A 24,254-nucleotide genomic window follows, 5' to 3' on the forward strand; every position below is an offset into this window, starting at 1 on the left:
TTGATGACTGCAGTTTCTTGGGATGACATTTTCAATTTGTGGTTAAAATTTGAGCTATTTGGTAATGTTTGTCGTAAGTTCAAATTCGTAGGAGACGAAACTAAATTTTTGTATATAAGTGTATAATGTTTTACATCGGATGTATAAATACTATTGCGAAAAAAATAATTAGCTATGCAGCTGTAATCTTAAATATATATAGACATATATACAATGTAGTGTATTGAGCTGTACTTTTGTATAAATTAAATCTCTATAAACTTCGTGGCTTTAGTATTACTCTATAAGATAAGATAAATACTAATTTTGTGACTTTAATATTACAATAAATGAAATTAAATTCTACTTATTTTAACCTACTGAGGAGTCCTATTCAAGAGTTATATACCAGTTACAATCCGACGCAAATAATCAGTGAAGAGGAATCGAAGCTCCGAAGATGATAGAAAAGACTACTAATCTTTTCAACCAAAGAAGTAGAAAAGAGGAAGCTCCGAAGATGACACAAAAGAAGAAGTCAAAGAATACAAAGCATATTGATGTTGATCGGGTAAGTTCTGATTTCAAGCTGTATCAGTTGAGTTTATTCACTTATTTATTTCACTTTTAATGGTTAAAATATTGTATAACCTAGCTAAAAATTTAGCTTAGCTGAACAAGGGTTGGAGTTTCACCGTCCCAAAATACTTGTCACATTTTGCTTCTGGAGAATGAAACTACATCATATTGATACGAGAAGAATTACAAATTATAGTATGTTTCATATAGTGTTTGAATGTCTAAATTTTGATATTAAAATATTAAATTAATTGAATCCAATTTAGCTTTAAAGATTAGTGAAATTAAAGCGAAACATCAAAAGTATTGTGGGACGAGAACGTAGTATAGAAGAATTGGAATAAGTGCTATTTTTTGTTCTTTGAAAGCTAGAACTCTACTTTGAAATTCCAAAGGTATTATATTTATTTTGAACAACAGTTGTTGCATTTGTTGGACGGTTTTCTCAACCAAATCAAGGTAAGTGTGCAAGTTTTGCTTGAAAATCTGTTTCAGACTGTAGTTGCTGTAGCTTTCTTTCTTTAATATTTGTTGTAGGTTTTTGTATATATGTGTGCCCTTTGAGCGTCTTCTGGAAACAGCCTCCCTGCCTTATTAAACGTAGGTGTAAGGTCTGCGTATACACTACCCTCCCCAGACCCCACTTGTGGAATTATACTGGATTTTTTGCTGTTGTTGTTTGTAAAGACTTAATATCTCCAACCTGTGAACTACTAAAGCAATTGCTTTGTCCTATCTAGGCCAGTGGCGAAACTAGGAATTTTCTAAGGGTATTCAAATTTGAAAAAAGTGAAAAAAAGTTCCCGACAAATGGTGTTCAATATGTGTTATATAACTCTAAAACGTAATATTTTGCCTATATACACAGTGCAAAACTTCCAAGAGGATATAATTATGGACATCCTGAGCAGGTTACCCGTTCGATCTCTTTTTCAATTCAAATGTGTTTCAAAAATTTGGAAGAAATTAATCTCTGAGTCTTACTTTAAGATGAAGCATCAAAGTCGTCCTATGAATGACTTGAATTCCAAAAAGTTTCTCGTTAGCCAACAACGCATTGGTAAACCAATGTATAATTTCTATTGTTCCTATTTATCATCGGTTCAACTTGTTGAGGATGTACAAAAACTTGATTGCCCTTCAAATTGCAAACCACACGACTGCAAAATGTATTGTTCTTGTGACGGGTTGGTTCTTCTCGCGATTGATGAACAACTTTTGCTGTGGAACCCTTCCACAAGAGAATCAATAGAACTTCCCCGTTCAGAACTTACTCTAAGAAAATCTACTTGTGGATTAGGGTATGACGCAACTAGTGATGACTACAAGATCCTTAAGATTAACTATTATCCTAAAGTATACATTGAAATTCCCGCGCTAAAAAGTGGTTCCTGGAGAAAAAAATTTGAATATCCAGGTAGCCGTTTTGACCCAATGTTGGTTTGTATGGATTCCTTGGCATTTGTAAATGGAGCATTTCATTGGGTTGATCTGAAACAAAATTATTCTATAGTTTCATTTAGTATTTCAGATGAGATGTACGGAGAGATACCGTTGCTAGAGCGACTGCTCAATGAATTCAAAATAGCCATCAAACATGGCGTTTCTATACTGGGAGGAATGCTTTGCTATAATTATACTCATATACCTTTAGGGGGGAGCACTTTTAAATTGTGGGTAATGAAAGAGTATGGTGTCAAGAAATCTTGGACTGAATTGTATGCAATACGACTGGATACTATCGGTCATTCATTCACACCGAAATATAGGTTTCCGGATGGTGAAGTGCTACTCTGCCATAGATGTTTGAACCGGGTTGGCTATGTATTTAGTACATCCAAAGAACCATTTGGGTTATGGCCTGAATGTAATACCCGTCAGGAAGGAATAATTTATACAAAAAACATGATCTCTCCAAAATCACTTATTTAGTTTGCTTATATATGATCGAGACTTTTTTTAGGGTACCATGTAACAACCTCTTATTCTGATAAGTTTATCTATTGATCCTTAATTTTTTGTTCCGAAGTGTATTTACTAAAGCTGTCAGCTTACTCTCATGTTCTCAGACAGCAACGGGAGCCATTTTTTGCTAAGGAAGAAGTGATTGAAACCCGCTCATTTAGCATATTTTGCTTGTCTTAATCGTATATCCTAATTGCTATGAGTAATGCGCTATTTACACTTATAATATACAGTGATATAATATTAATTTGCTATTGCGCCTCAATCTCGAAGTTAGTTTTTAAATTTTTTTATAAAAAAAAAACGCCCGGCCATGTGCCTAGGTGGGAATTTTTATTAATATCTCAAAAATGATGCATATAAATGTGAGACTGTGGTAATCAACTTGCTACATCTAGATTATACAAATTAGTTGAAATCGACTATACATTATTCAATTTGCTATATCTAGACTATCTAGAGATATAGTCAAATACAAAAATACTGCAAGTTGAATTTACAAAACATCACAAAATAAGAAATTTTCTTAAATTATCTGCCTCAAGGTTACTTGACTGGCTCAATAATTATTGATTCTGAATACCTGATAGCAATTTCGGGTGGAAAGTAATATTGAAATATTAGAACAGTAAAATATCAAAAGTACCAGTCAAGGTGAAAAACAGCAAAGTGAAAGGAAAAAATAAAAAAGGAATTGAAAAACAGAACGTACATTCTTTGCGATATCACTAGCCGCTGCTTATTTGGAAATTAAGAACTTTGGTCTCACATTAGCAACAACAGATAGAAACCCACAATCTGGTATTTAAAGGAAACAATAACGACAATATTATCATGACAATGTCACTCAAGCAGAACAATGCAGATTCTACTAAGACAAGCAATTTCTCAGTAATCAATAAAATAATTACCTCACTGAAGAAATATTTGGGTCATAATCAAACCATTATATATGACTTAAATCATACAAAATCATACAAAACCAAGAGAACCTCAAGAGTAGCTACTTACACTGATAAAACAACCCCTTCTTATCCTTTTGTGCTTGCTACCACGTCGAATTCTACTAACAGTAAATGTTCTTAAAGGGAAAACTTTACACGAGCAGGCTAGGTTTCAGTAACTTCTGCCTGGAGAGGGAAAGAACGTCCGTTCACCATTGAGTGAGTTACTCTATAACATTTCTTGCTTTCTAGGGCTGCATGGAACATAAAGGGTTATGTCATGAAATCATGAAAATAAACTTTCTCACTACAAGCACTTCGGTTTGTTCTGTCACAATCCTAACATAGATAAGCTATAAGCTTCTTTGACATGATCTGGTGAAGGATCTTCTCCTCTTTGCCACATCCTTCCACTTCTCTGCATCTCGATCAGCAAAACAAAATCCCCATCCAAAATGCATATGATATAACACAGGAAAGTATAATTGGGATGATCATATCATACTCGCATTAGCCTAGGCCTGTAGCTATAGTTTTTTTTATTTCAAGCTGTCCTGTCTTCATATGATACAAATGCTATTATAACGACTAACAAAATTATTCTGGAAATTATAGAGCAGAGTAAACTAATTGTAACGTAAAGAAATTAGGAGAGGTGCACTGAGAAGGAAAGATCAAAGAGTTTTCACAGAATAGATCTCGATGTTTTTGTTTTCCTTTGAGGGAAAGTAACTGGAAAGTACATATGGTTAGAGACAAACTATCGAGAACTTGCTGGTGTTTCCTACTTGCTGACATTAGAATCTTAAGCTCTCTGTGACATTCAGCCTAGTAACAAGGGTTAGATTAACCCAGCAATCTTTGACCTAATTTGCAATTCGGGGTCCAAGATGGTTGTCTTACCCTCATAATACTCCACAGCCTCACATTCACCACCAAGATTCTCAATTTTCGTCTGCTTCACCATGTGCTATAGAATTATCCTAGAATCTTTTGGCCTCCACCATAGTTCCTTCATGAATCCATGCTATCAGACCATTCTCGAGGCTTTGGCTACCTACACATCCCAGAAGAAAAGGTTTTTAGCATTTCTGAGTTGCATTGCTGCACCGATACCCCATTATCAAGTTCTCCTGTAACCGTATTGTTCCTGAAGTTCAAGAGCAGCATCACCTACATTTCTGTTTATTTTGACAGGTAAAGTCATAAACGTCAGTAGGCGGCACCAAGTAACATTGTTGATGTCATTAATGAGGAACTGACCCAATACAGATATGCATAAGACAGACGAACACAAAGTGGCCTTTTCACTTTGTGATTGAGCTCCAATCAAATGTAGCATTAACAGGATTTTTAAGAACTCTAATAACTCTTTTGCGGGAGATTCTGTGAGAGAGTTCGACCCACGTTGTAAAGAAATATGACCATGAAGCATGATATCTGATATTACCAAAAAGATTGTTTATAACAAAACCTTAAAGCATGATCTAGTAGACCCTGATTTTCTTTTAAATGTCTGACATCTGTAACTGTACATGAAGAGAAAATGTAACACACTCTCAAGACACAGCAGGTAGAGCTCAAGGTTCTTAAAATTTAGGAACAGAATAAATTCTCTTTCATTTGGTAGAAACTAGGCACATAGTCACTACTATGAGTACTTGCAGTTAAAGAAATGAAATGTAGGTTTTCTTAAAAAAGAACATGAAATGCAGATAAAATATTAAGACTACTGTCTTTCCGCGTAAAGGTTCCTTCAGTTCATACCTAGATGCTTCCCCAGAAAATCTGAAAGATAGTATTGATTTTCTCGAAACCAAGTGCAAATATCATCAGCAATTGGCACCAATCTTTTCCAGAACCTCTGGCGATTATGTTATCATTCCTGTGCTATTAAGAGAGGCAGACCATGAAAGTAACCTGCTTCTAACCATGTGCTGGGAAGCAATAAAGTAGTCAAAACCAGACTTAGTAGGCAAAAAATCCCTTCCAATCCATCTGATGGATGAAAGCATATATTAAAGAGGCTTGCTTATATGCCAACAAGTAATTTTGGTTGGAAAACATGCATCATCCTATCCCAACAATGTCCAGCATGCAGTCAAGAATGATTTCACGTTACCACATATAATTTAAATGAATCTTTGATAGTTAACCATTGCATATATGGGAAATTATCTTTGCACTACCAGTAGTCTCCACAGGAACAAGAACCATTACGAAAATGATGGAACCGATTTGTGTCTCTCAAGATGATTTCCCTATTCACCACCTTTGAAGCAAACTTAAATGTAGTATGGCAATCACCACAAACTCTGATGTTCTTCTTTATACGGATAGGGGACCCAGGTGGAGAATTGAGAAGAGCAAATGCTAAAGCAAGTCGTTCACTATGGTATTGCAACCTCTCTTCCCTCTCCTGCTGATCCGTAAACCAAAGCACGTGGCTAGTGTCTGGGACATAGCCAATTTCTTTAATTTTATCAGTTATCTTTTCCCACATCTTATGGATCTCCTCTCTCTGTGGATGGGCATCATCATTTGCTACAAACATATGAACAGCATTCTCAATCTCCACCCAACTGCAAGCAGGTTCTTTCTTGACTCCACTCTCATTCATCATTTTTCTAACTTTCGCAGCATCACTTCTCCTACCAGCAGAAGCATAGATGTTGGACAGCAAAATATGTGGCCCTGAATCATAGGGATCAAGTTCAAACACACGTTCAGCTGCATAAACACCCAACTCCAAGTTTTTATGCATCCTACAAGCTCCAAGCAAAGCTTTCCAAACAGCTGCATTAGGTTGAATTGGCATTTCATTTATGAACTTATCAGCACGGTCAAGTTGACCTGATCGGCCAAGTAGATCTACAATGGTCACATAATGGGAAATATTAGGCTCTATCTTAAATTTCTTCATCAATTCAAAATAATGCATTCCTTTGTCTAGAAGCCCAGCATGACTGCAAGCTGTAAGAGCACAAAGAAAAGTCACTTCATTAGGTTCAGGTCCTATCCTACGCATTTCCTCAAAGCATTCTACAGTTTCTTTTCCGAGTCCATGCTGAGCATAGGCGGTAAGCATTGAGTTCCAAGAGACCACATCCTTTTTCACTAACAGATCAAAGACCTTTCGGGCATCATCAATGCTACCAGACTTAGCATACATATCAACCAGAGTATTCCCAATAAAAGCAATAAGTTCCAACCCTGACTTGATCATATGCACATGCACCCATTTCCCAGGCTCTAGAGCTCCAATGCTTGCACAGGCTGCATAAACACTTGAAAATGTAAAGTGGGTCGGCTGAAAACCGCCTCTTTTCATCTCAGAGAAAAGCTTCACAGCAATTTCTCCCTCACTTTTCCTCGCATGCCCAGCAATCAAAGCATTCCAAGAAACCTCATTCTTGCAACTTAACTTGTCAAACACAATTTTCGCTTCGTCCATTAGTCCACACCTTGCATACATATCCACAAGAGCACTCCCAACATACACATTCTCCTTGTATCCAAATTTCACACACGGCCCGTGTAGTTGCCTGCCCGTTCTACCACTGTCCAACGCCCCGGAAGCCTTGAGAACACTGCCAAAAGTAAACTGATTCGGCATAAACCCAATCCTCAACATCTCACAGAACAAAACCAATGCCTCCTCAGCACCCTCATTCTGCGAATACCCAGTAATCAACGCAGTCCAAGAAACCATATCTCTTTCAGGCATTTCATCAAACACCTTGCGAGCATCATCCATGCTTTCACACTTCGCATACATATTAATCAACGTGTTATTCGGAACAACATAATGTCTAAACCTCGACCTCAGGAAGTGTTCATGAACCACTTTGCCTTCTTTAAGCCGTTTCCATTCCGTACATTTTTTCAGTAGCTGGTTATATAAAGTCGCATCTGGGTCCATTGCGCCATTGTCAATAAGATACAGTACTAAAAGTTCCCCATTTGGAGCCTTTTTCAGAAGATCTTTGTCTTGTATAACACCAATAAATGAACCAAAACGTTTGTGTACCGGTCCAGTTTCTGATTCTAAGGCTGATACTGCACTTGACGTAGAAAAAAATTGACGAGCTATGGGGATGATTGAATAGAAAATTGATGGATTTGTGACGTACTTTTTCATGTGTATCGCCTTTGCCATCATCTCTCTCACCTGCAGCTCTTACTCTTAAGTGCTTCCCAATTACAAATGGGAAGATGACATGCTATATAATCTAGTGTTTAAATTTTTATGCGATTAGCTCATTTATAAATTAATTTTACTTGTCTACTATATTAAAAATATAATTTTAATTTTAGTAATTTTTAATTTTAGAAAATTAAGATAAAATCAAATATTTTTTTGTCTTACCATTATCATTAACTACTTATTCCTCAAATTATTTCTCACGACCTCTTAAAATACTATTATTATTATGGGTGTTATGGTAAAACAGATACTTTATTTATCATTTCTGAATGGGCGTGCCAACTCCCTTGCGGATAATTAAAAGTGAGAGTATATTAATTAACCTCTTATCACATATCTTTACAATATCTATGTGTGTAAATTAAATAATAAGCTTTATGAAAGTAATAACTTCAAATATTATCTTTTTTAAGTAGCAAAGGAATATTTTTAATTGGTGATTTTTGCCTTTTGTACTTTTTATTATGGTTTTCTAATGTATTATTCTAATTAAAGCTAAGAACAAATAATAGACAATTCTTGCTTAATTTTAGAAGCAAAACTTTGAAGCTGCTAAACGTAAATAAAATGGGTAATTAAATATTGGACATACACAAACCTTATTGTTTACCCGTAAAACGATACAGTTGAATTTGTTACGTGGTTTATAGATAAGCGAACAGATTTGATCCAAAAATGATGAATAAACAAGATTAGAAGTAAGACTTAGCGATTAAGATTGAAGAAAATGACGAGCCTGGCTCCGATACCAGCGTCTCCGAGGACAGAAATGAGAGCAATATAAAAGAGCAAATAAAGTTGTTTAATTGAGAGTGAAAGTAGAATACAATATAAGTTTTGCTAAGAATCGTATGTTACAATGGCTACTAAGCATGCTATTTATAGCTATATCTAGGAAAACAAGATCCTAGGATCAAGCCCCTCTTAAATGACAATAAATGGGCCATTGATGAATATGTAACGATAATCCATGAATATAAATATTCTCTGCAACGACTGTCCATTTAATGTTAGAAAATATTCTTTATTAAATGTTATCCGATGGCAAACGTTCGAGCCGCTCCCGTTGACCAGGTTCCTTTCAGGGTTTATCTGATACCACCCGCAACTGTTGTTCCCGGTGCTGGTTGTCACGTGATTCACCTTTTACCTGTCTTAGGTTCCACGTGGCGTACCATCATTTGATCATTTATTATGGACCAATTTTACCCTATACAGATAGTCCCTCTGCTTTTCGGTGGTATATCTTTGTGTCACCGATGAAGATTCCTTTCTTGGCGGAAAATCTTCTTAACAGTCTCTGACGCTTGAAAGGACGCACATCTTCTCGCATTTAATAATCCGAACACGTATTGCCCCACGATTCAGCAATATTTTCTCTGGTTCTTGATGTAACATGACCATGATTTTTACCGTATATATCTTCACTTATACTCATCATTTTACCTCTTTCACTTTCAAAATTTTCATAAGTTTATCATCTTCTTTGGACTCAAACTTCTCTTGCTTAGAAAAACTTTCATCTTTTCTCACTTTCTCTAAAATTTTATTGCTCTTCTATTACCATGGCTTCTTTTACCTGAATCTTTTAGAAACTTTGGTCTTCTCTTCGGTGGAGGCCCGAAGAGAAACAAAGACAAAGAAGTTGACATTGACGGCGAGCCTCCAACGGTAAGCACCATTATACCCAAACACAAGAATTCTAACACGATTTTATACCCATCTAGGAACAATGAAATATTTTTAGAACTTTCGTTGATACAACATGCTATTTTTACCATTCATTTCCTTTCAGGATCAGTCTTGGTCTTCCAAACTTTACCGAGAGTATGGACGAATTCCTCACTTTATCCATATGTGTAAAAGAGACTATCCGCACTTAAAAGCCGAGTACTCTACCATTGAGTTAGCCACACGAAGAAAATATCAAGAAAATCGTGTATATCCAATCCGGAAAAAAAAAATATAAAGAATTGTGAAGGAGGACTGGAACTTCCTAGACCTTAACATCCTTACTTCGGATTTGATAAGGCGGGTTACCTTCACCAAGGAAGGTTTTACGTGTGTCTATATGTACCCCTTCACCTTGGGTCCATTTTCCCTAAGCGAAGGGCTCGACTCTGTAATTTTGGAGTTCTGCCACTGGTACCAGGTCTGTTTGGCACAAGTAGATCCATCTATTTAGCGAACGGTGGCTTGCCTACGCCGGTTGTGCACAGAGACTGGAGAAACCCTAACCCTAGCACACATGATGAATTCTACTCCCCCCAAATCTTCTGTGGTGGAGTAATAAATTTCAGCAAACGTGACCATCACACATTCTCATCGGCGTGGATGATGACAGTGATCGTGGATGGATGGAGCGGTTTGTCATCATCGCTACCAGGGATATCATCCCGACCACAACTCCACATTTTCCTGAATCGTGGAATCGTTCTCGTAAGTTTGTAATTTATTCATCTCTTTCTTTCGTAAAAGACCATTTTCTGTCATTGTTGATCTCTTTGTTTCCGCTGTTACAGCTACCCAGTGGACTCCACCACGTGTTCAAGGCCTGGACCAGTAGGTTCAAAAGATTATGTATATTATGATACTAGAAACCCGGTAGTGGAAGCAAATGAACCCCAAGTATGGGTAGAAGGCCAAGAACCATGGTAAACCGAGTCATTCTTCCTTTCGTCTATGTATGAACATAAGTAACATTCGCTAACTCCGTTTGTTGTTTGATTCCAGACTCTGGCATATCTTTTTCACTGACCCAAGATGGATATTTTGGCTGACCCTGTGGAGGCCGCGAGGGTGCTACAAAGTGACCTTGCTTGAAGCAGCGCCCTTGGATATGTTCCCGGTGATAGTGCTTCCTCTCGGAGTCCTCAGCTAGAGAACAAGCAACCAAAAAGGCGGCATTCTTCCTCGGCTGGGGATAAAAATAAGAAAATAAAGAAGGCCACGCCCGAGCTTTCCATGGTCACAGTGGTCATTGAAGATGAAGGGGAAGCTAGTGATGAAGAAGCTTCCCTTCAAAAGAGAAAACGATCTCCATCAGCTCAATCGGATGCTCAATCGGGAGAGCTTTAAGCCCCGACCGAGGGTGAGATCCGAGCGCTTTGTGGTGAAATGGAGATAGTAGAGGATGCCGACTCTCACTTTCCTACCCCTGTTGTTGTTTTTAGTCCTAGGAGCTCAAACCCTAGGCATCTTTTGCCTTTGGTCACCAAGTAACCAATAATCAGCGTTGCTCCCGTTGCAGCTGCTTATCAACTTTCGACGCCAACGACTTCACCCCACTCTACACCAGCTGCACCTTCACCACTAGTACCCACTGCATCTCCTCCACCAGCAACAAATACTCGAGAGGAGGGTGTTTCTTCTCCCCAATCTCCCGACCACAGAATTCGGGGCACAATTATTCACCCCTTCTCCAAATCCCCGATGGAATAGGAGTGCCACCCTTTCGGTTTCAAAGGGGTTCCATCTACTGTCCAGGCTGGTGGAGCTCGTTAGGCCGGTAGAGCTCATCAACTATCTGAAGCCACTAGCTTCAGAAAAGGATAAGAAGAAAATACACTCCCTTTTGGGGAAGTGTCTGTTGAATGCTGCAATGCATAATACGGCAGCGGTATCGTGCTTGCTCTCTTATTGCTTGTTTTCTACTTATCTATTGTAATGAGGTTTTTAACCTCGATATACTTTTTACATGCCAACTTCCTTACTTCTGAGGGACTTTAGATACTGTTTCTTGATAAATAAGGGCTTTCCTCAAAACGAGATTAATTGTTGGCCGAAAGAAATTAACTTGTTGTGCGCCTCCCGGTACTGGAGGCAAAATCTACAGAGGCGGGTGAACTTGAGGCCCGGTTGAAGAAAAGTGAGCAACAACTGATGGACCACAGCCAAGAAGCCACTCAATTACATGCACAACTCCAAAATGCTAAGGATAAGTGGGTTGAGCTTCAAGATGTTGTGCTTGGCGCCGCCGAGCGTGAGTCTGCCTCTGTTGAATAAATGAATAACTTGGGGGCAGCCTTCAGCTCCAAAACCAAGGTGGCTAATGCCCCCGAGGAGAATAGGTCCAGAATGGAGGAAAGATTCAAGAAGATCATGGAGTAAAATTGGCTTCACCTATCTACAATCTGTGATCTTGATTCTAGCCTCAGTGCCACGAGATCCGAGAGGGACGACCTTCAGGATGAAATTGACAGGCTTAACGTAACGACCAAGCCGGTCATTTTGAGTATTACAACCTCGTTCCCCCATTTACTGCTCAATTTATGCTTTACAGTTATTATGTCACTCGCCGGGGTGATTGGTTCGGGTCCAGTGAGGTTTTGGAATGAATTGGAATATTTAGTTCCAAGGTTTAAAGCTTAAGTTAAAATAGTGATCGGATGTTGACTTATGTGTAAACAACTCCGGAATAGAGTTTTGATGATTCCAATAGGTCCGTATGGTGATTTTGGACTTAGGAGCGTGTCCGGAAAAATATTTGGAAGTCCGTAGTTAAATTAGGCTTGAAATGACTAAAATAGATATTTAAGTTTGGAAGTTTGACCGAGAGTTGACTTTTTGATATCGGGCTCGGAATCCGATTATGGAAATTGGAATAGGTCTGTTATGCCATTTATGACGTGTGTGCAAAATTTGAGGTCAATCGGACTTGATTTGATAGGTTTCGGCGTCGAATGTATAAGTTGGAAATTTGTAGTTTTATTAGGCTTGAACTAGGGTATGATTCGTGGTTTTAGCGTTGTTTGATGTGATTTGAGGTTTTGACTAAGTTCGTATGATATTTTGGGACTTATTGATATATTTGGTTGAGGTCCCGGGGGCCTCGGGTGTGTTTCGGGGTGGTTTCGGACCAAGTTTGGTTGGGTTGCTGGTACTGATGTTGTTCTACGCGAAGGGACTCACGCGTTCGCTAAGGGAAAATTTGGACTTGCCCATTTTGTGCTTCACATTCGCGACCAAGGGCACGCGTTCGCGGTGGAGAGGACGCGTTCACGATAGAGAAGCCCGGTGAAGTATCGCGTTCGCGACCCTTGTCTCGCGTTCGCGAAGAAGAAATGCCTGGACAGAAAGTTTAAGTTCTGAAAATGGGTCCATTTTTGACTAATTAGAGCTCGGGAAGAGGCAAATTTTGGGAGATTTTAAAGGAAAACAACGGGACAAGTGTTCTTAACTCAATATTGGTCAAATTACGTGAATCAATGGTTGTTTATAATATTTAATTGGTGATTTAAGTTGAAAAAATTGTGAAAACCCTTTTGGTTTAATTTGAACATTTGAGGGTCGAGATGATGTCAGGATTTGATAAAATTTATATGGTTGGACTCGTGGTTGAATGGGCGTTCATATTTTATAACTTTTGTCGAGTTCCGAGACGTGGGACCCACGAGCGATTTTTGGGTGCAATTTCGGATTTTGTTGGAAAATTTATATTTTCATATGAAATCAATTCTTATAATTTGTATTGACTGAATCAAATTATTTGTGACTAGATTCGAGGCGTTTGGAGACTGATTCGCTAGGCAAAGGCATAGCAGAATAAAGAATTACGCGGTTTGAGGTAAGTAGTAGTTCTAAATTTGGTCCTGATGGTATGAAACCCCGGATTACGTGTTATGTAATTGGTTTTGGGGTGACGCACATGCTACGTGACGGGCGTGTGGGCGTGCACCATAGGAATTGTGACTTAGTCAAATTTCATGGAACTATGTAATTGAATAATCTGTTGTTATCTGTACATTCCCATGTAGTAGAGAAATTAAACTACAAATCATGGTCTGATTATGTGTTGGCACTGTAGGGACCCACAAAGGTCGTGTACATGTTGAATTATCTGCTAAATTATTGTTTTGTACTCGGTCACAGTTTACTTATTTATTTTATCTTAGTCTCTATTGTTCATTATTGATATATTATATCATTTCTGTTGGGGCTGATTTTCATGATTTTTGAGATCCCGAGAGACCAGAGAGATTTATGACTGAGTGGGGTCGAGGGCCTGATTGTCAGATATTGATACTATAGCACGTTAGTTGTCAGTGCAGCACGTGAGTTGTCCGTTCAACACGTGAGTTATCTGTGCGGATCTAGATATTGATACTATAGCACGTGAGTTGTCCGTGCGGATTATAACACTTGGGTTGAAGGAGCCCCTCTGGAGTCTGTACACACCCCCAGTAAGCGCAGGTACCTACTGAGTGCGAGTGTTGAGTGAATGGAATGGCTGAGTGACTATGGTCCTGAGCGGATGCATTTGATTTCATTATTGTTGCACTTCGGATATCATATATCACTATTTTGGAAAATTTTGAGAGATATTATCTTATGTTTCAGTTGAACTTGACATGAAATTACTATTTTGGCCTTAAATATTGAATTTAAAAGCATGCCTACCTTATTATGTTGGAAATTACTGTAATTGGACTCAGCTGTGAAGCTCGTCACTACTTTCAGCTCTTTATTTAGTATTGTTACTTGCTGAGTTAGTTGTACTCATACTACACCCTGCACTTCGTGTGCAGATTCAGGTGTTCCCGGATACAGTAGGTGTTATTTCTTCGCACAATTGATTATCCGAAGATTCCGAGGTAGCTGTAAGTGTTTTGTAGACCTTTTCTCTCCTTCCTTATCTTCTTGATTATTGTATTTGGTCTCAGACTATTATAGACCGTGTTTTCCAGACTTATGATATATAGATGCTCATGTACTATGTGACACCCCGATAGTTGGGAATTCCGTATTATATTTTGGGTTTTCTATCCCGGTTATGAGAACTTTTACTATTAAAACTATTTTATATTCATTCTTGTTAAAAGTGTTGGAAATATTTGTGAGAAATCGGCTTGCCTAGTACCACGTTAGGCACCATCACGACAGGTTAGGATTTTGGGTGGTGACACTTAAGTCAAAGCTCCAACACCAATGGGACTCCCTCGTATTTGAAAAGACTTATGCTATGTATCATATGAAAAAACATTGGAAAAAGCCAAAACGGGCATCATTGATATTGATGATTGCGTCGCCAAGTCCCGAGCACTGGAGTTAACTGCTCGAGAACATTTCCCTACTCAGCCTGCCACAACTGACTCTTCGAGCATCAGTTTTGAGTATTGGAGAATCGAGGATGAAATTGAAGAGAATGATGATGAAGGCCCAGGCCTCGAACTGGCAGTTGACACACCTTCTTCTACCGGGGGGAGGGGGCGTAGATGCCTCCCTCCCCCCCAAGCTCCGGCAGTGATAATGTTTAGATTTTTTCCTTTTGTTTTTTTTCTTGTACATTTGTAATTATGCCAAACTTTTCATCGAGTTTGGCTCTTTTGATAAATAAATAAGAATTTTGTTTAACTGTTGTGCAAGATACATTTTCTTTCCATTAAATTAGTTAAAGCTTCGGGTATATTTTCATCTGATAGCTTCTGATTCCGAGCATAAATTCTTTCAGAATCAGCCCTTTACTATGAGGGTTTCATAAGAGAGGGCCCTCTTATGTTTACGGTACTCTTGAAGAGGACGTCTCCTGTTCATTCCGGCACAAGCATTTGAAGTTTTTTGCTAACTTTCAAATGATAAAATCAACTCATCGTTTGGACAAGAAGCAAGATAAAAATAAAAGGACTTTATTTTATTCCTTTTATCTTTAAAAGTATATAAGCATTCATTTACAAGCAAAACAAAACTAACAATACATGTGGCTAACTTGTACAACTTGTTTCTACGGGGCTAGCCATGCAGTCCCCGGTCCCAATGAGACATTATTGTTCCCAGTTCTCACTGTCCCCAATTTTTGTGGCATTCATGCTGCCATATTTAATACTATTCCCCCTATTGTTCGAATGCAACGTATGCAAATTAGAACACTGAAAGTCTTGCTTCGACGGTAGAAACAACTCGTGAACTGTTAAATAGTCTTTGGTTCGATGGCAAGTTTTGTTTCCTATTAGGAACTTGCCATCGAGCTGAAGATTATTTAACCACCCCATAGTGGTTTATGATTTCAATGCCTTGTCATTTAATGTTCTTAACCTTGCTGGTGATGTCTTCTCGTAGTCTGTTTTTTGTTGCTGCCTCGTTAAAAACCTTGCCAGAAAAATTCGATTGGGAGGGAAAAAGAGTGCAGCACATACTTTCAGTATAACTAGGATCCATCAGCAGTAATACCTTTTATAGGTGAGTCACATTCTAATTGCTGGGCAACTTGACTTCATCTTGATTTTCCAACTCGTACGATCTTTTGTCGGTGATAGTGAAATCCGGTAGGGGCCTTCCCATGTTGGACCCAACTTTCCAGAGTTGATTTCTCGAGTGTTCTTAGTCACCTTTCTCAAAACCAAGTCTCCTACTTTGAAGTAACAGAGATTGGCCCTCCGATTATAGTATCTTTCCATCCTTTGCTTTCGAGCCACCATTCTCATGTGTGCCAAGTTCTTGCATTCATCGAGCATATCCAGCTTCCCCAGGAATGCCTCATTATTTGTTTCTTCATTTGCTCGGGAAAATCTTAAGGTTGGTTCACCTACTTCCACCGGGATCATAGCTTCAGTGCCGTATACGAGAGAGAAAGGTGTCTCTCCCGTGCTTGATTTTTCTATCGTTTGGTACACCCATAGCACGCCCGGTAACTCTTGGGGCAACTTGCCTTTAGAAACTTCTAACCTCTTTTTGAGGTTTTGGATAATAACCTTATTGGTTGACTCCGCCTGTCCATTAGCGTTCGGATGGTACAGTGAGGATGTAATCCTTTTGATTTTCAAATCTTCGAGAAATTTTGTGACTTTAGAGCCTATGAACTATGGTCCGTTGTCGCAGACAATTTCCTTCGGTATTTCGAATCGACAGATTATGTGTTCCCTCAGGAAGTCGGCCACTTTGTGCTCATCGATCTTTTGGTAAGGACCCGTATCAACCCATTTAGTGAAGTAATCGGTTAAAAATAAAAGGAATATTACCTTTCTAGGACCCGGTGGCAGCGGACCAACTATATTCATCCCCTATTTCATGAATGGCCATGGGGACAGTACCAAATGCAAGAGTTTCGTCGGTTGGTGCACCAATTATGCATAGCGTTGGCACTTGTCGCATTTCTAAACGAACATCTTTGCGTCTTGTTCCATCCGGGGCTAGTATTATCCTGCCTTAACCAACTTTAGTACCAACGAATCTGCACCGGAAGTGTTCCCACAAATTCCTTCACGGACCTCTCTCATCACGTAGTCCGCCTCTAAGGCTCCTAAACATTGGGCCAATGAGCCTTGGTACGATCTACTATATAATTGCCCACCCATGAGGCAGTAATGAGCTGCCTTGGTGTGTAGTGCTCAAAATGCCTTTGGGTCTTCGGGCAATTTGCCATGCCGAAGATATTCGACAAACTCATTTCTCCAGTCCCTGACTAGGTTGGTTGTGTTCACTTTACAATAGCCATCCGCATCCAATACCGAATGTAGAAGTTAAACAATACCAAAGTCAGATCCTTTCATCTTCGTAGATGACCCCAAATTAGCCAATGCATCTGCTTTCACGTTCTCTTCTCTCGGAATGTGTGTGATCAACCATTCCTTGAATTGTGCAAGCAATGCCTGAACTTTATTCACATATTGCTCTATCCATTCCTCCTTTATCTCAAAAATCTCGAACACCTAGTTTACTACCACCTAGGAAACACATTTGATCTTTATGGCCTCTGAGCCAAGCCTCCGAGCCAGTTTGAGCCCTGCAACCAAAGCCTAATACTCAGTTTCATTGTTAGTTAACGGAACAATTTTAATAGCCTGCCTCAGGATTTCCCCCGAGGACGTGATTAGAACCAACCTGAGCCCGGATCCTTTCACATTGGAAGCTCCATACGTGAACAAGATCCAAACTCCTGATGTCATTTCCGACACCAGCACCGCTTCTTTAGCAGCCAAGGGCATTAACCCGCGACTGAAATCGGTCACAAAGTTGGCCAAAACTTGTGATTTGATCGCAATCCTAAGCTTGTATTCAATATCAAACTCACTAATTTTGACTTCCCATTTGGCCAACCGTCTTGACAACTCAGGCTTATGAAGAACATTCCGCAAGGGGAAGGTTGTCACAATGGCTATCTTTTGGCACTAAAAATAAGGCCTAAGCTTTCGAGACGCGACTATGAGAGCTAAGGCCAGCTTTTCGACGTACGGATAACGAGTCTCCGCTCCTGACAAAATTTTACTAGAATATTAGACAGGAAATTGCGTACCTTCATCCTCTCGGACTAGAACGACACTTACCGTTACTTCCGAGACCGATAGATACATCAGCAATTGCTCATATTTCCCCGATTTTGATAGTAGCGTGGGCTTGATAGGTAACATTATAGGTCTTTCAAGCCCTTCTGGCATTTCGTAGTCCATTCGAGATTGTTCTTATTCTTCAAAAGTGAGAATAAGTGATCACATTTTTTCAAGGATAGAGAGATATACCTGCTTAAAGTGGCCAATCTTCCGGTTAGCCTATTTACTTCGTTTACACTCATTAGCTAGTTCGGGGTGTATTTGATGGCTTTGATTTTATTGGGATTCACCTTGACCCCTCTCTATAAGACCAAGAGCCCCAAGAACATACCGTAACCAACCCTGAATGCTTATTTTTCCGGGTTGAGTTTCATGTTATGCTTCCTCAAGATATCGAAGGTTTCTTGGAGGTATTTCAAATGATCACCTGCATTCAAAGACTTAACTAACATGTCATACATATACACTTCCATTGTTTTGCCTATTTGCTTCGTGAACATCTTATTCACGATCCTCTAATACGTGTCTCTGGCATTTTTAAGTCTGAAGGGCATCACGTTATAACAATATGTGCCAAAGTTCGTTATGAACGAAGTTTTTTTCAGATCCTACGGATTCATCTTGATTTTATTGTACCCATAATAGGCATCAAGGAAAGTCATTAACTCGTACTCGACAATTGCATCAATCATTTGATCAATGTTTGGAAATGGGAACGAGTCTTTAGGGCATGCCTTATTCAAGTCTTTATAATCTACGCACATTCTAAACTTGATATTCTTCTTTGGAACTACAACTACATTAGCTAACCATTCGGGATACTTTACATCCCGGATTGAACCGATGTCGAGTAGTCGAGTTACCTCTTCCTTAACAAACATGTTTTTGACCTCGGATATTGGGCGTTTCTTTTGCCTTACTGGAGGGAAGCTCGGGTCCAGGCTTAGCTTGTGTACTTCCACCTAATGGGATACCTGTCATATCCGAGTTCGACCATGCAAAACAATGTTAAAGGAAATTAATAAATCCCTACTTGAGTTTGGGATTAAGTCCTGTTCCAAATGAAACTTCCTTTCCAAGAATTCTTCGAACAAAGCCACTTGCTCTAGTTCTTCGGCAGTGGACTTGGTTGCATATGTCTCCTCCGGTACCTGAAAGTATCTCGGCACCTGGTGGGATTCCGACGACTCCTCGCCTTTATCATATTTATTGGTTAAGGAAGAAGGCATTGGTTTCGGTAATTGCTATTTACTGGGCCCCTTCCCTTTGCTGTTGGAAACCAACACTGTGTTCATTTCTCTTGCTGTAGGTTGACCTTCTCTTATATACTTGATTCCTTTCGGGGTCGAGAATTTCAATATTTGATGATATGTTCAGGGCACAACATTCATATCATGTATCCACAGCCTTTCGAGGATTATGGTGTAACTCATGTTGCCATCTACCACTTCAAATAAGGTGGTCTTGGTTACCCGTTCGGCATTCGTGGGCAGAAGGATCTCTCCTCGGGTTGTCACACTTGCCAAGTTGAACCGGCAAGGATCTTGGTTGCCGGAAGGATACTTCTGGTTAACTTTGCTTGCTCTAGCACTCTCCATTGAATAATGTTTGCTAAGCTTCCTGGGTCAACCAAAACACGTTTAATCTTAAAATTTAAAACATTTAGAGAAATTACCAGAGCGTCATTATGTGGCAGAAGAAGTGATGTCGTCTTCTTTGACTTCCAGGAGTCTCTTGTTGTGGGTCACTGATATCTTTGTTTTCTTGGCTACTGAGAAGGTTACGCTATTCATGTCGTTCCCTATGAAAATCATGTTAATAGTCAATCGAGAAGGGTCTTCTCCAATCTTTGAGGGCTATCCGTTGTCCCGACTTCGGCCATAATTGTTCTTGGCTCAGTCGCTCAAGAACTCCCTGAGATGGCCATTTTTCAAAAACATCGCTACCTCCTCGCGCAGATGCTGACAGTTCCTAGTTTTGTGGCCGTGAGTCCCATGATAATCGCACCATATGTTAGGATCCCTCTGGATAGGATCATATCTGATTGGCTTTGGGAATTGTGCTTCTTTGATGTTTCTCATTGCAGATACCAATTCCAATACGCTGATGTTGAAATTGTAATCCGACAACCTAGGATATGTTGAATCCCGACCCCCCGATACTTCTTTTTCTTGTAATGATCTGTTGCTACGACTGCAGTTGGTTCTTCTATCGAGAGAGAACCTATCCGAGGATCACAACCCTATCGTGTCTCTTGGCTCTCTCATAATGCAAGAAATGACCTTTAGAAGACCGTCGATCCGTATCAAAATTGCTTTTGAACTTATCCTAGTTCTTGTCTCGGTCCCGTCCTCTAGTTGATGGCGGGAACCCGAGATGATCATCTTCTATCCTTATTTTTGACTTATAACGGTTAGGAACATCCACCCAGGTAGTCTCTTGGAAGTCGAGCATGCTTTCCTTCAGCTTTCGGGAGGTGTCAGAGCTCCTCGGATTCAAACCCTTTATGAATGCCCCAACTTCCCACTCATCTGGTACAGTCGATAGCAACATCTTTTCTTTCTGGAACCTGATCACGAACTCCCGTAATAATTTAGTCTCTCCTTGTGTGATCCTACATATGTCCGTCGGACCTTTATGAAGGAATCTACAAGTATCTCAAACGAGTCAATTGAATGTTCGGGTAAGAGTGAATACTATGTAAGGGCCCCCTTTTTGAGGGTTACTCTGAATTCTTCAGTAGAGCCAATTCGATCTCATTACTGTTATTGTTACCATATCCGTTACCGGTCCCCCCGGCACCGTCGAAACCGACCTCACCCATTAGGGTATTTCTATCAACTCTTTGAGACGTTTAGTTTGCATGAACATTAGGAAGAACCGGGACCCTTCCGTTCGCATTGTTGGAAGCGACTGACAACGCTTACTTCAACTCTGTCATCACTTTGATCCTGCCTTGAGAGGTGACCCATGATGGCTATCTGTTGCTCTCTTAGGATTCTTACTGTTTTTGCAACGTGTTCATCTTCAGTGTCATAGGAAGTTGTATCCCGTACATGCCAGGGGTACTGACCTTCACGAACCGGGGTTGCCTCGTCCTTTCGTTCGGGTGTCACTGATTGAATCCTCATGTTGAGGCAGATTTTTGTGTCCATCAACACTGTGAGCGATATTGACATCATTAGCTGCCATTTTCAATTTCTTGCTAAGGAAAAAATCAAATAAGTTAGTAATAAATGCAAGGATTAACTCAATCACGCAATTGTATAAGCCTCATGGTGGGCACCAAACTATTCACTCGTAAAATGATGCAGTTGAATTTATTACATGGTTTATAGACAAGCGAAATGTCAATCCAAAAATAATAAATAAACAAGATTAGAAATAAGATTTAGTAATTAAGATTGAAGGAAATGACAAGTCTGGCTCTGGGAACAACGTCTCTAGGGACATAAATGAGCGCAATATAAAAGAACAAATAAAGTTGTTTAATTGAGAGTGAAAGTAGAAAACATCATAAGTTTTGCCAAGAATTTCGTATGTTACAATGGCTACTGAGTCTGATATTTATAGTTATACCTATGGAAACAAGATCCTAGGATCAAACCCTTCTTAAATGACAATAAAAGGGACATTGATGAATATGTAACGGCAGGCCCTGCACGCAAATACTCTCTATAATAGCTACCCATTTAATGTTAGTAAATATTCTTTATTGAATGTTATCCGATGACAAACATTCAAGCTGCTCCCGCTGACCAGGCTCCTTTCGGGTTTTATCCGAGCAAGCCTGTTAGATTTCCTTCTATCCAATCTTACCCATGAACAATATAAAATCAATATTAAGAGATATACATAAGGAGAGTGTAATCTTCCCCATTCTTTTCCCATTTCTCAAAAGAAATTCATTTACGATTTCCAAAATTTTGCAAGTTTATAGATATAATAAAAAACATGTTTGCCAAATACCAACATCTCTTGTTCAATTCCCAACATCAAACACCACCCACAACTTATCCACGGAGCCTCTAAGTACAACAAAAGAGTAGTAAGGAAGTGTCGACAACAAGGCCCCAGTTATACCTCAAAATACAATGTACAACATCAAATGATATCAAGCCCGGAATAGAGTAGGGCTCACCAAAACCTGCTAAAAAGGGAGTAACTACTAACGAGGACCAAAGTTGCCTGCTGATGAACCACCTGCATCCATTGAAGATGCAGCGCCCCCGACAAAATAGATGTTAGTACATATGGAATAATACTAGTATGTAAAGCTAACTGCCCATTTTTAAAATAGAATGCCAATGTAAGAAAGGGAAAACCATGGAAACAACAATCAACAATCAATGATATCCAAATGCCAAGTTAAAACATAATAATTTCTTAAATACGAGGATAATATTATTTTTGGTTGGGAGATCTTTAGCACTGATATACCACTGTTCACAATACCAATACCACCGTACTTTTATCACGGAGTCCGATCACGACCCGATTGGCTTGGCTGTCTCATTAGAGACATCAACCACAATCACAATTTCAATTACAATTTCCAGCACAATCACTACCATATGTGCGACATGGCATCCGATCACGACCCGATCGGCTAGTCCATCTCACCACAATGCCGTGTGGATCGACATCATCCTTTTCTATCAATAATCTCATCCCAATTAGGGGTAATAATTTTATCACATCAATCTCATCTAAAATAAGGGGAATAATCACAATCCACTCCTACACCGGCACGTGTAGTTTCGGGGTTAGGTTATTTCAACCTACCCTTCCTCGGTGACTATCGATACTCCCAAATACATTTTTGATTTTCATACAAAGGAAACAACAGTACAAATTGCATTTTACCTCATAACCTTTCATACCGTATATAACCTTATTGGCACTTTCTACCACTTATAACATCATTATTTCACTCGCTCTCTTGGTCATACATATGATTCTTCATTCATGGCATAATGACAGTATTTAATATTCCACACTTTCATTTTATTCCTTTCATGGATCATCATCATAAATATCAACAAATAGAATATTCCGGACATCACAACTTTAGGTAAATTGGTAGTGAAGACTTTAAACACAGTGGATTTATTTCCAAGAAATGGAGTAAAATAATTGACAATCGAAACACAAGTTAAAATCATAAACGATTAATACATCATTTATTCTTGAAATACTTTTCCCCCAAAGGGCAATACACATTTTCAACTCATGAATACATAAGAGCTCAAAACACGTTGGAAATACTTGCAAAGCATAGCATTAGTTGAAATAACCCAGTTTGGGCACGACTTGAGTACATAAGCTTTTAGGCAATTCTATTTTCGAAGTCAATTTGGAATAGTTGAATCAAGGCTCATTTATTAACCTTTCTCACATCCCTTCATTTCATTGGCACCATTGGCCCCAAGTATAATATTCATTATCGACACGGTGGCCACACATTATATCTTTAACCCTCTCCTTTCACTTTCAAGCATCCTTATAGATTATCAACAACAAGACATTTCGAATCAAGACTTTAGGTACACATATAAGCAATTGGAGTTTTAGACGCATGGAGTATTCTTTCCAAGTTAAGCATAATGGACTTTCATTTGAAACACGGCACAAATACATAATATTTTAATACACATATCATTCTTGAACACATTTTCGAAGGATAACATAATGTGATAGGAATATTCAGAACACATTTTGAATACATAATTATCGACACTTGCTTACTCGGGACAATTAAATTTATTGGGAACACTCGGAACATGAGAATAAGGAACTTTAGCCAACCATACTTGAAACTTACGAGAACATCATGGAATTCATTTCTAAAAGAGCATTTTAGCCAGCATACCTCACATTGAGCTTTCCTTAAATTACTACAACGTTACGAAAATCCTAGCAATCCCAATCTATTTTGAGACATAACAAAATTGAACACAAATTAGGAAGATATTCATGGTTTCAGCTCCTTTGAGCATTTTATCAAACACTAGGAGTGCAAATTTGACTACAAGATTCTTCAACAAGATTTCCTTCATTCAATAACCCAATCTTTATTTATTTGAGCTAAACAATCTTCCCGCAAAACTTAATGGTACATACATGTATAAATAATACTCTTACACCCAAGAATCATACTCCCAATCACCCATCCTTTACCCCCAAACTCGAAATTGAAGACTAGGGTTAGAACCTTACCTCTTGAGTGAAGATCTTGTGAGAGTTTCTTGTTGGATTTCAAAGCTTGGACAAGATCTTGATGAACAAAGCGCTTGAGCTTCTTCCTCTCTCTAGAAA

The 24,254-nt window shown here is 39.0% G+C and overlaps 2 protein-coding genes across 4 annotated transcripts; one reads left to right on the forward strand and one right to left on the reverse strand.

The window, feature by feature from the left end:
* The first annotated feature begins 1,548 nt into the window (after positions 1 to 1,548).
* LOC104112724 (F-box/kelch-repeat protein At3g23880-like) lies at positions 1,549 to 2,703 on the forward strand. Its single transcript, XM_009622729.3, has 2 exons — positions 1,549 to 2,276; positions 2,628 to 2,703. The coding sequence occupies exons 1-2, from the start codon at positions 1,549 to 1,551 to the stop codon at positions 2,701 to 2,703; spliced, it is 804 nt and encodes a 267-aa protein (XP_009621024.3).
* A 723-nt stretch (positions 2,704 to 3,426) lies between these two features.
* LOC104112718 (pentatricopeptide repeat-containing protein At3g24000, mitochondrial) lies at positions 3,427 to 7,681 on the reverse strand. 3 transcript variants are annotated; one of them, XM_033660414.2, is made up of 3 exons: positions 5,235 to 7,681; positions 4,371 to 4,648; positions 3,427 to 4,025 (listed from the first exon to the last, which is right to left on the reverse strand). In XM_033660414.2, the coding sequence occupies exon 1, from the start codon at positions 7,627 to 7,629 to the stop codon at positions 5,653 to 5,655; it is 1,977 nt and encodes a 658-aa protein (XP_033516305.1). In that variant the 5' UTR covers positions 7,630 to 7,681; the 3' UTR covers positions 3,427 to 4,025; positions 4,371 to 4,648; positions 5,235 to 5,652. The 3 variants fall into 3 exon arrangements, with proteins under 3 accessions (XP_033516305.1, XP_009621018.1, XP_018632074.1); XM_009622723.4 differs by having other exon boundaries at positions 3,427 to 4,524; XM_018776558.3 differs by having other exon boundaries at positions 3,427 to 4,648.
* Between the last annotated feature and the right edge of the window lie 16,573 nt (positions 7,682 to 24,254).

This window comes from Nicotiana tomentosiformis, chromosome 5 (genome assembly GCF_000390325.3).
Source record: "Nicotiana tomentosiformis chromosome 5, ASM39032v3, whole genome shotgun sequence".
NCBI lineage: Eukaryota > Viridiplantae > Streptophyta > Magnoliopsida > Solanales > Solanaceae > Nicotiana > Nicotiana tomentosiformis.